Source organism: Phoenix dactylifera, chromosome 12, assembly GCF_051530095.1.
Source record: "Phoenix dactylifera cultivar Ajwa chromosome 12, Ajwa_hap1_PhDact_Kaust_v1.1, whole genome shotgun sequence".
Lineage (NCBI taxonomy): Eukaryota > Viridiplantae > Streptophyta > Magnoliopsida > Arecales > Arecaceae > Phoenix > Phoenix dactylifera.
Window position 1 is genome coordinate 10,412,734 of NC_143201.1, and position 15,178 is coordinate 10,427,911.

At 40.8% G+C, this 15,178-nt stretch overlaps 1 protein-coding gene across 3 annotated transcripts; it reads left to right on the top strand.

Annotated features, from left to right (window-relative positions):
- Positions 1-1,959: 1,959 nt before the first annotated feature.
- On the top strand, positions 1,960-14,610 carry LOC103722874 (P-loop containing nucleoside triphosphate hydrolases superfamily protein). Of its 3 annotated transcripts, none has more exons than XM_088708320.2 (4): positions 1,960-2,421; positions 3,153-3,293; positions 3,740-3,991; positions 7,666-13,877. In XM_088708320.2, exons 1-4 carry the CDS (start codon positions 2,065-2,067, stop codon positions 7,708-7,710), a joined length of 795 nt encoding a protein of 264 aa, XP_088564446.1. In that variant the 5' UTR covers positions 1,960-2,064; the 3' UTR covers positions 7,711-13,877. The 3 variants fall into 3 exon arrangements, with proteins under 3 accessions (XP_088564446.1, XP_088564447.1, XP_008811800.1); XM_008813578.4 differs by lacking the exon at positions 7,666-13,877 and adding an exon at positions 14,171-14,610 and having other exon boundaries at positions 1,962-2,421; XM_088708321.2 differs by lacking the exons at positions 3,153-3,293; positions 7,666-13,877 and adding an exon at positions 14,171-14,610.
- Positions 14,611-15,178: the final 568 nt, after the last annotated feature.

A 15,178-nucleotide genomic window follows, 5' to 3' on the forward strand; every position in this document is an offset into this window, starting at 1 on the left:
TGCCAATGCATAACCCCTTATTGGCAGGGTCCAGAACATAGCCAGGCTGAGAGTTCTAAATCTGATGCACATCAAGATTCTTTTGTAACATAATAGATATATCATAATCCGATATAAATATGCATATACGATGCAAAAACAGTAATGTAACAATAGTCCAAAAAAAATAATATTCTAATTCACATATCCATTTTTCATTCAAAGCATCATCTCGTAAAATTCATAAATCCCATATAAATTCATTAACAATTTATTCGATGCAAAAATAATATTATATAAATGAAGAGTCTAGAGAAGGCAGATCATTACTTACATTGAATGCGATCCACAACAAATCCAATTAATTTCAAATTCCTCGCAGAACCTCAGCCCCGGCGAAGATCCGGCGGCTTCTTTCCGGCGGCAAACGGAGGAGGAAAAGGATCGTCCGCGCTGTGGCTTCTCGGCTCCCTCTCTCTCCCTCTCGGGCGGCAGCGGCTCCTCTTTCCCTCCCTTCAAAGAGAGGAGAAGCCCTAAAAAGACTGGGGGAGCCGGCTTCTTCGGGATGGCTCCCCCCCCTCTCACACGCCCTCATGTGTGACGCACGTGAGGCCAAAATTTGGGCTGGGCCGGTCAATGGACCGGGCCCAGTTTCGGGATCTCACATTTTGTCTACAACCTTGATTCTTATAAACAGCTAATACAATATCCTCTCGCATTTTCTTGGTATGCATAATTTCACTAAATAGGTTACTAAATCAATTTATTACAATCTGTTTCACAACTTTGTAGACTTCAGTAGGCTTTTTTTTTTGGCTCTAATGCTTTATCTTTTTATATTTTTGTCAAAGTTATTTCTAATTTGCTTTTACAAATTATATGTATAGAATCTTGAATTCTCCTTGATCATACATTTTCAATAAAAATTTCTTTTGCAGAATTTTTATGCAATAAATTTTTAAAGTAATATCTCTCTTTTTTAATTCCTTATTTTTCATCAATATCCAATTATCCAAGCTCTTAATATTACTTGATCTATACTTTAGCTTTCTTTTCTTTAGATTTGTTATTTTGTAAATTTCATTCTCACCTTCTTCTTAACCCAACCTATCATATAAATAGACATTTTGCCTTACTGCCCTTTTTGTATCTTTCTTAGCCTTATTATATTTTAATAGTTTTTATTATTTTATTTTTGTTCTTGTTTAAAGCAAATCTGTTTTGTTTTAATTGCCTTCTATACCTTTTTGTTCCACTAGCAAATTTCTTTGTGTATATCTTGCCCTTTTGGCTATCCTAAAATATCTCTAAAATATCTCTTGCCAATCTTTTGATATAGTTTACTATTTGATCTCTCAGTTTCTTCAATTTAGTTTTTAAATTTAATTTTTTTCTTTTAATAATAATTCTAAAATCAATAAATTTTTGTTAAATTCTATTATCTTATTTTTGGATATTTAAGATTAGTTTTTTTCCTTTCCTCTTGCACTTGGTGTACACATTATTGCTGCCCTTTTCGTCCTGTTCCATTCGCACCAAAATTGCAGGATTCTTGAGAAGCTTGATTGGTTGAGGCAGGGAGCAGCTCACCTAGCTTGACTAAGCAAGGCTTGAATGTATGTACGAGCATTTCACTAGCATTGAATAAGTTTAGGCATCGAAGTAACCATGTTATACAATTTAACCTGGGTGAATATAAATAGGTTAAGCATGTGATTCACAGTTGAAAAAGGTATACTGTGAACCCGACCGCACGAGGTTATCATAGTTACATGGCTGTGAGGTCCAGATTTCAAATCATAATCTGATTGATAACCCTGCCGTTCGGAATTTTTTAGCCCCCCCAGATCATTTACCACCCATACATTACATAGCACCCGCCCATTGGTCCGTACGCAAGATAGTGGCATTTACGTGATTCCGTTAAATGCAAAGGGCGTGTGGAAGGCACCCTCTCCTTAAGACCTCCAAACCCCAGAGCCCATTTTCCTTCATTTTTGGCCGCCTCCTTCAAAGAGGGAAAGCCTTTCCCCATCGCTCAACCAAGGAATCAGAGAAGGGTTCCGAAGCCCTCAGCCGCCAGCTATGGCTGCTGGAATCTGCCGCGCGAGGTCGGCCGCTCGATCTCTAGCCGGCCGGATTGCTGGGTCCCTGCTGTCATGCCGGTCTTTCGGCGCCGCCGCCGTCGCGGTGGAGGAGCTGGAGTACGGGAGCGAGTGGGAGGAGGAGTGCGGGCGCGGCCGGTTGGAGGCGGCGGAGGTGGCGAAGGACGCGTGGGGGGAGAGGGAGGGGAGGGGCGTGCAGTGGGTGTTCATGGGGAGCCCCGGGGCGCAGAAGCACGTGTACGCCACGCGTATCGCCGAGCTCCTCGAGGTGCCCTACATCTCTATGGGCACCCTCGTTCGCCAGGAGCTCAACCCCGGCTCTGCCCTCTACAAGAAGGTCCTCTCTAGATTCTTAAAAATAAATCAGTCGTGTTTCTTTTTTATTTTTATTTGTTCTTCTGAAATATTAAAGTCAAATATGTGTTTTTCAGATTTTGTAATTTTCAATGCATATAAACGGATGGTTTGAATTATTTTCTCCAATTCCTTGGTGTCGATCATGTTATGCTTTTGAAACAGTTGTTTTTTACTTGCTTCGTGCGGTGTGGAGGCATTCTTATGGAACATTCGTTTATTTTATTTTTTTTATTATTATTTTTGCCCCCGGGGGATTGGGGGGGGGGGGGGGGGCGGTAAATTTATGGTGGGAGACGGAAGGAGAGTGGAAGGCATGTTGCTTCGACGAATGTTTTCGTCAATTTGGATTTGGAAACCATTGCGCGTGAGGGGGTGTTTCTGGATTGCAGCAGACCTAGGATTTGCGCTGACCATTGTGTATATTTTCGGCCTTCCTGCAGCCTTATATTACTTAATTTTCCGGATGCAACCCCTTCTTTCTTGAAATGTCTTTCTTAGATATGAAATAGAAATTTACTTTGTCTTGAAAACAAGAGGAAATAATGAATTTGTTCCTTGAGCTTAATATTGTTATCAAATTTGAAACATTTGGTTTAAAATTAGGTTCCCAAGTTATAGAATCATCCTTTTCTTTCTTAATTTATATTTAGATACATGATCTGATGATTACATTTCTATAAATTTCTCATTTTCTGGTTTGGTGGCTTTAAGATTGCGAATGCTGTAAATGAAGGAAAGCTTGTTCCGGAGGATATCATATTTGGGCTGTTGTCTAAACGGCTGGAGGAAGGATATCACAGAGGTGAAGTGGGATTCATTCTCGATGGGATCCCACGAACTAGAATTCAAGCTGTGAGTCCAACTTCCTTGTGGCACTGTAGCTTTTACCTTTTCCAAAGTCTTGTTTGTTGCTGAACATTTCATTTTGAATAAGAGAGATGCTTAAGTCTTTGTATGTAAAAGTGATGAATGGCCACGTGGCCAGTTCAGACATGTACTAGGCGAATATTCTGATGGGCAACCATCTGAGATTGAAGTTAGTTGTATCTTTTAATTACCAGATGTTTTTTACTAAATGCTCAAATCATGTAATTCTCTTCTTAAATTGGTTGTGTCTGCTTGCTAACATCATTTAAGTTATATGATAACTATAGTTTGATGGATATTAACATGCTCCCATATTCTTATGAGCTATCTTTTCATGTACGAGTCAATGTTGATGATATCTATTCTGCACGTCTGGATCTTGGATATGTATGTATGATGCCACATTCTTAAATTTCCAATCTCTATTTCAGGAAATCCTTGATGAGATAACAGATATCGACCTCGTTGTGAATTTCAAATGTGTCGAAGACTGTTTAGTGAAGAAACACTTTGGAAGTGAAATTTGTTCGCATTGTGGGAAGTCCTTTGATGCTGGCAATTCAGAATCAACGAGCTTTAATCCGTGCTTGTCAACTCATACATGGCATGCTTTTCCGGACAATTCTCCTATAATAGATGTGGAGGATGCCCGTATGGAAAAATTTCGTATCTATACCGAGCAGGTATTCTTTGTTCTTTTCATAATAAATCCTATGATTTATTTTTATAATTTTCAGATGGATGATATTCTTTTGAATTGGTGGCTATTAAGCATCATAGTGGCCTTGTGATTATAATCCCTCTCATTATTTTGATATCTATTGTTGATGTGGAGCATTACCTTAGTTTTTTTTTTTTGGCCACATCATTGGAAATTATGGTTTGCTTGTGCAAATGATGTGGTTTTGAGGTAGTTCTAGGGGTGAATTTTCTGATGTGGAATATCTTGCTATGCTGTAACTGAATTTAGTTCCTGACCCATACAAACAAGTCCTTTAAGTCTAATGTTTACCAATCTGAGCTTAAGTTCTTCGATTATGATAGAAAATGCTTGTAAATTCCTATAACTTGTTATTCTCTTTTTCTGTATTTCACAATAGTAAAATATTATTTTAGGTATATTCATGTTTCTCTTGTTGATTTTTTTTTTGAAATTTAGAGTGAGGTAATTTAGTAGAGAACCCTTCTCCAAAGCCATTCAGCTTTTTGTTATTGGCCGTGCATGTGCTAGAACTATTTTGACACAGTATTCCACCACTTGATCTTTTGAGTATTATTAAGGAAGGCAACATGGATATTGCACTAACACAGTATTCCACCACTTGATCTTTTGAGTATTATTAAGGAAGGCAGCATGGATATTGCACTAGAGAGGCTAAGGCTATGCGATGGTTTATATGACTGTCATAAAAGTGTTACTTTTCAAAAAAGGTAAAGAGTTTTGTAAAGGAATAAAGTAACAGTATGATGTATCTTCTTGACATGAGGATTGAATTATTATCATAATTAGCAAGAAATGGATGCATGAAAAAAAAAATACTCCTAGCTAGAGGACCCAACGACACATCACCTCCTTATGGGGAGACTTGAAGCATAGAATTAATAGACGAGACTGAACATCCTCTTACTCAAAAGAATGCCTGCGAAGTCCTATAGAACATCAATATTAACATCTTTTTATCCTTTGTTTGGACTGCCCCCTCATAGAGCATGTGTGCAACATTCCTTGGTTTTCAAGGACATCAGCATATGCTATAGAACACCAATATTAACATAATACAAACCCAATTCATGCTGTACAACATCAAATCAACGGAATGTTTACTTTAGTTGCCCCTAATATATCATGTGGCACAATTTTGAGTGCCTTCTGGTGACTTAGATAGTTAGATCATTGGAGGGTATAACATGTATTAACATTTGGAATACAACATCAATAATAAAAGACCATGTCCACTCATCTCTTGAGAAATTACAAGGAAGTGCAATTAATAGATACATTCTGGTCTAGACTATAACTGAATGATTGTCTGAATGTAATATATAAATTATTATGGATCCATTATATGAGAAGATTTCTTTAGATGATTTCAGATTTACACTAGAGATTCTAATCGAGAATGATCTCTCATTTATGGCCCTTCCCCTTTTACATATAATTCAGATTTATTCCTCCTTTCATCATATCCTGAGGGTACTCTCTTACACAAGTTCCACCTTTATATGGATACTCTCTTGAGTCATAGTAGGGATGTGCTCAGAGTCTCTTACCTGACTTTCTATCAACATAGTGATCCCAGATAACACCAGACACAATATGAGCAATAGGGATGGGCTCAGTGTCCAGGTTGGCTTCATATTCAATGGGACCTAGATGTATATGAGCACCGTAAATGAATATTCCACATGAGAATGGTAGAGAGTTTGATATGTTTATCATAAACTCATGAATCTATTTTGTGTAACATTGAGATATGGCTTATTAGGCGGTTACATAGTTTTTGACCTTAGATTACGATAACTAAGGTTAGTTTATCTTAAATATATTATTTTGAATTTCAAATATGTTTTCTAAAACAAATAAATCAGTACAAAATCTTAGATAAATTAAGAAAGAAATTAAAATATAAAAAAAGGTGTTCCAAGCAAGTGCTATGATGCTCGACTTGGATGATTACCGGGATAGGGCGGACGCAGGGTGTCCCGTTCTTTAGGAAAACTCGAAACGCCTCCATCCTCTGTGATTTCAAACCTTGCTATCATGTGAAATGAGCTTGCCCCTGTGACAAAATTCATTTTAGATTCCACGAGGGAGGGGAACATAACACACTTATGTCACCTAAAGGAGTATAGCAGGCCATGTTGCATTTTAATGCACCCTTGGGCAAGGTTTCAAATAATCCATTAGGACTTTTTTGTAGACTAGGATGCCCTGCGTCCCAACACTCGAGATGTGGCTCCTATCATATGTTGGTCCTTTTCCTTACTTGTTGGATGCCTTGCTGTCCCAACGGTTTTCAAAATGTTGCCCTTGGGATTCCCTATTGAAAAAGTGATCAATTCTTAATGTTAGCTTGACATGGGAAAATTAATTGAAGTATTCTAGAGATTTGATGCCTATCAAGTTGTGCCAAATCAGTCTATGGTAGTTTTGTTTCATCTAGTTGTGTTTATTCTGAAATTGCTTATTTTAAATGTGGATCTTAATTTTGTCTTTTGCTTTTCTTGTTGAGTTCTATGGATAACCATGACTCGTTAGCATTGTAAGGGACACTAGAACCTAGAGATACCACATGTAGTCCTTGCTTTGGAACAGGAAAAATTGAAATTGAATTTGGTTTGTGTTTTTATTTTTTGGTTGTTTTTTATTTAATGGATGTAATGTTGATTTTGTTAGACTTTGAGGGTCTCTATTCTTAACTCACAAGAATCATGACGACCGACCCTCGGCAAGCAAAAGTTTGGATGAACTATTGAATCATCATGTTATTCCTTTCTTCATCTTTCCTAGCCATTGTGGCAATCAACTTTCTGGTGTATTACATGATTTCCAAGCACTAGAAACCCATCCTTCCTCTTCTACATGCCATCAACTGATACCATGCTTTCTATCTACTTTTTGCTTTCTCAAGGGTTTCTTCTCATCTTACATGACTCATCACCCTAAGAAGGTGCCCCATCAGGGTGCCAAGTGAAGGATGCCCAGTGGGGTATTTATTTTATTCTTCAACTGGTAGCCCCATTTTGGAGATGCCATGATGAAATATGTTGTGGAAAATGAACTTGATGATATAGCACAACCGAATTGGTCCAATTCAGAACTAATGTGGCGTCCCGCATAGTTGGACCAAGTCTACATCAGTCAAATTAGAAAGTAGGACGAGTAGAATAGAAGACCTTCGAGGTCACATGTCACCCGATGAGAAGCATCATAGCTTGGATGGATACTCTTCAACTCGGCATCTAAACTGACCTGAACGTTCTCACCTCGGCAACTGATTTTTTCTGTGCAAAAGTGCGTTCCCCCCATCAAGCCGGGGATGAAAATTACCATGATAGCTCCCAACAGTTATGCCAAATCTTCAGAAGATTATAATGCAATCCTAGACGGTTACAGCATGACTCTAGGCTATTAAGATACGATTCAAAGGAGATTCGGGCTCCTATAGCTATAAATAAACTTAGAGACCCTCCATGAAAGATAACTAGAAAAATCCTAGCTGAACGACACTCTTATCTCTCTGATTTTTTCTTCTTTTTCTTCATCTCCCACCAAAAAATATCTCTGACTTAAGCATCAAAACACTCCGTTGAAATCAATCTAGCGAGCTCTCTAATCTTGTTTGTTGTCTTGCAGATCCATGGAAGCAGCCATGTAATTGATTCGGGTTGGCAACAATAGATTGGCACTATCTGTGGACAATGAAGGAGGAAAAGCCATGAAGCTCAGGAGGAGCAACCATCAAATGGTTGTCCAATCGAAGTCTAGTGGCTCCTTGCACAGCTCCCCGAGACCCTAGCCCCCTTAATTGGTCAAACGAGTTGTAGATGCCAGACATTTCAACTTGCTTGCTCAATAGGTCCTGGCTCTAACAATGATGGTGTAAAACCTGTAACACTAGGCTGGTAATTCCCTTGCTAGTCAGCCAAACCACTAAGATGGTCTGGCGCAAAGTAGTAGCCGCCCTCGCCCTGAGAGGGGCTAGGGGCATGATTGCTCCGGCTCTCCCTCTAACACGAGTCCCAGTTCCAGCAAGTCCGCTTTAGTCGGAAAAGTCTCTAGGCGGGAGGCTGACCTCCACCACGAGATCAAGGAGATATGCAACCAAATCAAGCCCTAATGAAGGTAGAAGGTCGAAGTTGGAGACGATCTGAAGATGACGAACAAGCACTTCACTAGGGATATCATAGAGGAGTTCCTGCTGAAGAAATTTAAGATGTAGTAGTTCGAGCACTACAATGGTACTACAGAATTGATGGACCATCTTGCGAGGTTCGGAGCTTTCATGTTACTCTAATGAGACAATAATGCCGTGCTGGGCTTTCCTAGCCAGACTTAGAAAGGCCGCTTGGCTCTTGTATTTGAGCCTTCGACTAGGCTTGATCGGCTCCTTTGACTTGCTCAGTCTCAAATTCATTGGGCACTTCATCAGCAATAGGAGGCAAAGGAAGAACTTCACCAGTTTATTCACCATCAAGCAGAGGGAAGTTGGATCCCTTCTAAGCTTCATTAGCTGGTTCAACATTGAAGTGTTGGAAGTGCGCGAGTTGGACTACTCTGTCGCCATAGCCATGACAATGAATGGGCTAAAGAGCTTGTGCTTCAGCTTTTTGATAGCGATAAGGCCTTTTAGAGATCTAGCCGAGCTTTTGTCCCGGATGGATAAAGCACATTTGCACCGAGGAGGCCAAATGGCTCAGAAAGAGCTAGTAGAAGAAAAAAATGGCAAAGAATGCTGGAGCCATGAGTAGAACGAGCCAAGGGGAAAGCATGTCCAATAAAGGAGCACTATGCGACTTTGGAGTCTACCTTAGAAGTTTGAGATATATATATTCCTCTCAACACTTTGAAGGTTTAGATCCTATTGGAGACTCGAGATCAAGAATATTAGCCAGCGTCAAAAGATGAGGACCCTGCTAATAAGAGAGACTTGAACATATATTGCTGGTTTTATAGGGACCACGAGTATGATACTGAAGAATGCCTCCAACTAAAAGAAGAAATCGAAGCCCTCATCCAATGAGGCCATCCCCGCCATTTCGTTAACAACAGCGAGGGAACGCTAGACGAGATAGATGAACTCCAGATAGGCAGGGCAATGATAGGCTGTTCACCGGGTGATCGCCTCTATCCATAGAGGAGTTGCATCGGGAGGTCGGTGATCAGGAGACTTGAGTAGCAAGACCAGATCCAAAAAATCGAAGCCACCGGACAAGAAGAGCATTGGATAGCGAGCTTTGATATTCTTTGGGCCGACTATAGTAAGAACTATGAAATTGAATATTGTACCTATTGTTACTAACAATCAATAAAATTGTATTTCATCTCTTTTCCGAAACAACATCCTACAAAGTCTCAGCACAATTGAGTCGAGGAGACACCCCAAGATTGATTGGGACCTCCAGAAAGAAAAAGTCTCAATATAATTGAGTTGAGGAGACATCTTTGGATTGACCGGGACCTTTGGAAAGAAAAAAGTTTTAGTATTACTGAACCGAGGAGACTCTAGGATTGAGTGGGATCTCTGGAAAAAAAATCTAAGCATGACTAAGCTGAGGAGACATCCTAGGATTGATTGGGACCTCCAAAATAAAAAATTCTAGCGCTAGGCTTGGATGAGAGGAAGTATACTCGGCTTGATCATCTGGGTATTAGCTATCCTGAAGAACCCAACCGATCCAAGGCTCGATAGCCTTTGAGGATTGACGACTTCGGTCTCGACCTTGGACAAGTACAATGGAACATAGTTCAATGGCCTCTGAAGATTGACAACTTTAGTCTTGACTTCGGACTAGTACAATAAAGCAAGGATTGATAGCTCCCGAGGACTAAAGTCTATCAAACCAGCCTTTGATAGGTACTATATATATTATTCTCAAGGCTTGAAGACCCATGCAATAATACTCAATCTCTATTCGTCGATGTGACGATCTCAAGTACTTCAAGCCCGTTTAGGCACTATGGCTTTATTCTGGTTAGTTTTATAGAATTCAGGTTTCACCTCATTTCTTCTCTACGGAATCATGGCTTTCTATGGAATATCTCGGTCACTTCTATGGTATTTTGATAATGGCTTTATCTTATCTCAACCAACCACCTTGGATACTCTAGTCTTATTTTAGCACGTTTGGGCCTTTTGTATTCATTTGATCTTGTTTCTAAGAGCATGTGGCTCTATCTCGATATGCCTCCAAGGATGTTGTGATCTTACCTCAATTTACTTCTAAGGGCTCTCTGAATTAATTTGGCCGATCTCAAGCACTTAGAACTATCTCTAAAGTGATTACGATTTTGTTTCGACTTTCTTCTCATCGTTCGGTTTTACTTAGCTGACCTTATATACTTAAGAGTACTCTAGCTTAACTCGGCGGACCTCAATGTTTGACCTTAGTATCCAACCTCATCGTCTATGAGACGACTTCACACTCTCAAAATAAGAAATCAAACATTCAGACAAAAGAAGAGGTCCACACAAAAATGATTCTATTTCATTAATATTTATAACATGCGATTAAAAAGTAGGTCAAGGACCAGACGACACTTCATTACAAATGAAGAACGTCGGGACTGGTTGGGCTCCAGTTCTACAAGATTGGTAACCCCAGTAGGGCCACTCGGCTTAGGAAGCCACCCTTCACCTCGTGCTACGCCTTCGGTGGTGTCAAGAAGCGCAAGAAGACCTATATAGAAGTCTACTCCTTTGGTCTCGAGGAGGGATGCTTAGTCGCTACATCTCGTTGCTTCCTAGAACAGCTTTCACTAGGGATGAGGTGGATGAAGTCGGGGAAGAGCTTTGCTCTTTCCCTCTAGCACTCCCTAAAGCCCTGCAGGAAGACTGGATTGAGCGCTCGGCAACCTCTCACTGGTAGCCCATGGAGGACTTGTACTCCAATACTTGGAGGGCCTTTCCCGAGCCTCGGTAGCTTGTTGTCTAACCACCTGTAGTTTCTTCTTGGCTTTGGTATCTCAGAACTCAGACAGCTCAACTCTGCTTTCTACGGCCTTCAGGTTGGCCTTCACTTCAGTCGCCTTCTAATTGGCTGCGTGCAGTACCACCTTGAGCTCCACCACTCGATGCTTGAAAGCTGAGAATCTTTCATCCACCTTAGCCATGATGTTAATGACCTATAAACGAATAAAGGTACGCATCGGAGTTGAACCCCTGAAGTTAAATTGGAGGAGCGTTGCTTTCAAGTTATCTGGGTTACCGACAATGGACCGGCAATAGTAGTATTTGCTGGCCAATCGGCAGCAAACATGTTAGGCATGCAAATCGAAGAGAAGGAATCTGGGCTATCTCCTCCCTAGACTGCACTTTGATTTGAGAAGCCTCGGCTAAATCCATGGAGATACAACTCTCAGAAGATAAACTACCCTCGCCAAGAACTTGGAATTCTCCAAATATGATGGAGATAATGGGGGACACGTGCTTCTTAAATAGAGCCTTGAGTGGCTCGTATCAGCTTAACTGATCGACTTCCATAACCTATCAGCACAATGCATATCGAACTCACATTCACCAGATGATCAACAGTGCCTTCGAGAATTGGAAAGCAACTCGTCCTTCAAAACATTCCCACTAGAAATTGACTGTCCTCTTTAAGGCAACACAGAGTTTGATGATGTAGCCACTTCGTGCAAACCAAAGACGACGGCTTGAACTCGAAAGTGCAGGCAAGTGTTGTGGTGGAAAATGAATTTGATGAGATGGCATGATCGGATTGGTCTAATTTAGAGAAACCTACAAATAAAAGAATACCTGCCAAAAGCTTCACCTCGGTAAACCTTTGGAATACAGATCGTCGAGCCGCCGACAACTCCCAGGGTTCCCTAAAACAGGGGTACTTCGCGAAAGACTATTGAGTGACCTGTCGAGCTGATCCGACACCAAGTGGGCCGCGCCTCTGAGGACTCAATATGAAAGAGAAAGGTGTTCCTTTAACCCCGAAAGTCGTCCTGTAGATAGGTTTCTCACCGGTCGCAGAAACTCTTTTAAGAAAAAGGCTTCCCTAAATTTTCGTGGCATCCGGATCGGGATACCCCGGCACGAAGACCGGCCCCTCTTTTCGGTGATGACTTGCCGCGGGAAAACGGCCCGTATCTCGGCGGGGATGCCGGGATACGGCCCTACCCTAGCGACCGCGACTGGGTGGCCCCTTTGTTTCGGGGCACCGCCGTTGTCACGGAGCATGGGAAGGACGCGCGGCGATCACCCCGAAAACCTTCGCTTGCTTGGAGGCATCTGGAGGCTCACGCAGCACAACCGGCGAGCAGAGCCAACCCCAACCATTACAGTCACGAGACGCGCGGGCGTGACGTCCTGGAAGCGAACGTGTAAAGCATATCGCTTTTCGCATATCACTTATCCCGGTCACCCCCTCCATCCAGAGAACATAAGTTCAAACCCTAATTTTTTCCTTTTTTGCTTATTCACATCTTATTCACCTCCTCACTCGAATAACACACAACCCTTCCGAACTTACAGCCACTACCCCCAAACATCTTTCTATGACACCCTGCCCGACATCGTCACGAGTAAGCCCCCCTTTCTTTTTTTTATGTTTTTCAATCGCCTTTGATGATTGTTTATTGTGAATCCGTTCGACATATATGCCTTCACTCGGGGCCATCCAAAAAGCAGAGAAATGAGCATATCGGTGATTACCAGCTCCTATGATTCGAATACACATCAATTCTATTCAGAACTGATGTGGCATCTCGCATAGTGGGACCAAGTCTACCTCGGTCAAATCGGAAAGTAGGACAAGCAAATTAGAAAACCTCCGAGGTCACATATTGTTCAACGAGAAGCACCACATTAGCTAGGCATATGCCTCAAGCCGACCTGAATCTCCTCACCTTGGTAACCAATTTTCTCCATGTGCAAAAGTGTGTTCCCTTTATCAAGTCGGGGATGAAGATTACGATAATAGCCCTCAACAATTACGGGGATGAAGATTACGATAATAGCCCTCAACAATTATGTCGATTGTTCAAGCAGTTGCAATGCAATTCCAAATAGTTATAGCATGACTCTAGGCTGTTAAGATATGATTCACAGGAGATTCGGAGTCCTGCAGCTATAAACCCATGAAGGTCTAGAAAAACCCTAGCTGAACGCTGCTCTATCTCTTTGATTCTTTCTTCTCTCTCTGCTCCCACCAAAGAAATCTTTGTGACTTAAGCATCAAAGAGCCAGGCTGAAGCCTATCAAGCGAGCTCTTTGGCCTTATTTGTTGTTTTGTAGATCCACTGAAGCAACCTACATTATCGATTCGGGATTGGTAGCAACTAAATAGCTTCTTTTTTTTTTCGTTCAAGTACGGTCTTGTCAGCACCTACTATGATGGTATGAATAAGGATGTATAGTTTTCTCCCTTTCAAATTGTAGCTGCCAAGGGAAATGGTACAGTGGAAGTAAAAGGTAACCGTTCATTCTATGCATTCTTCAAAGGTCGGACACCTTAAGGCCCTAGATACTTAGACTAATTATCCTAGGATAAATCCCCCCTTTGGAAGCAAATATTTAAGGGAGAGAAGAAGCCATGCTAGAGGAGGATCGGGGAATTAGTAGTTTGTAGATCAGTCCCAAAAAACCAGGATATTGCATTCCTCTTTTAGAAAGGTGATTTTCCTTATGCAGGTAGCTACACCATCCTGTTCCTTATCTTCTCATCGAACTCCTAATTTTTTGGTCATCTATAGATTAAAATATTATGTCATCACCAGATAAGATGCTTTGGCATCCAAATGAGACCTTAAGAGTTGCAATGGTCAAAGAAAACAGTTTAGTTCTTGTTAACTTGTAAACTATTGGCATTGTAGTTCCCTTATGCAAAAAAGAAAAATTGAGGAAAAAAGATTTGCTGTTTTAAGATATTTTCTTTCTTTTATTATAGTGAACATGGTATGTTGATGTTTCTTTGTAACTTTGATGCCTGTGCATTTTTTTCCTTGATTGTTGTCTTCTTTATTGTGTCTGGTGGAAACGTTTTCTGATCTTATTATTCTAAATTTGTATTGGAGTTTGTAATTTGCCTTTCTGTAAGCTAGCGTAGCAATATATATAGTTTGTATTAAAATACAAGTTGGATATGGAATATTGTGAAGAAACTTATTAACATCCATTATCTTCTCACAGAGCAAGCTGTTGGAAGAGTACTATAGGAAAAAGAATAAACTTTTAGACTTTCAAGTGTCTGGGGGCCCCAGAGAAACCTGGCAAGGGCTTTTAGCTACATTGCACCTCCAGCACATTGATGCTGCCAGCTCTTCACAGGAACTTACAGTGTGATTCAGATACAGGGCTACCAGCAAGTTAGCTTTCTGCCTCATTTTGTACTAGTTGGAAAACCTTAAGGTTCAACTGGCTCTAGCCTCCAGCAAATAGTGCTGAGTTTTGGAGACTTTCAATGAGTCCTCTGAGTTCCCTTTGTTATATAATGTTAAGCGATTTTGCATTGTTTGTAATGAAGAACCCTGATGAGAGGGGGGAAAATGAGCACCAACTTTCTTTTTTATTATTCATTTACCTCCTTGACATCTCTGAGTAATAATTGCCTTCTTTATTTGAAAACTTCATTTTGGGGCCTGTAGGCGAAAACGCTGGAGCGAAGATTAAGGTCATAAGGGCATCCAATTGCGAGATGATGGAATAAGGCATTCAAGACGAAAGAAAACTGATCTTTATAGACAGACTCTGCTAATTGTTTGATCTCTTTCCGCATAGTGATAGATGGAAAGTTTGGATCCACCAGATTGCACAGTAGTAGGTTTTAGGATTAGCAACCGGCTTACGTAGCTTAGGTTTAATCTTCTGACTTATAAGGACCTGCTATGCTTCTGCAACAGTTTGTACAAGGCAATAAGGGAATCACCCGAGTGGCTGGTGCTTGCTCCTGGAGAACTCTTGGTAAGCTATTAAAACCTAGTGACATTTAAAAACACGGTGAGAGTGAAAATAAGGGAAAGATAACTGTGTTTATCATGGTTATACTGTATTGCCCGAGTCCTGTCCTCCCACTACCGTTCCTCCAGATACATGTTCTTAAATACCTTTAGGGTCCCGTCAAAGGGAAAATAGAAAATCCGCGCCACCTCTCAAAGATTTGGATTCCAGTTGAATTTGAAATGAAAGCAGAAAAAACAA

Excerpts from the sequence above, each read along its gene's own strand:
- LOC103722874 (XM_008813578.4), top strand. The coding sequence starts at position 2,065 with ATGGCTGCTGGAATCTGCCGCGCGAGGTCGGCCGCTCGATCTCTAGCC. Across the intron at positions 3,294-3,739 it reads CACGAACTAGAATTCAAGCT|GAAATCCTTGATGAGATAAC; the intron begins GTGAGTCCAACT and ends TCTCTATTTCAG. Across the intron at positions 3,992-14,170 it reads TTCGTATCTATACCGAGCAG|AGCAAGCTGTTGGAAGAGTA; the intron begins GTATTCTTTGTT and ends ATCTTCTCACAG.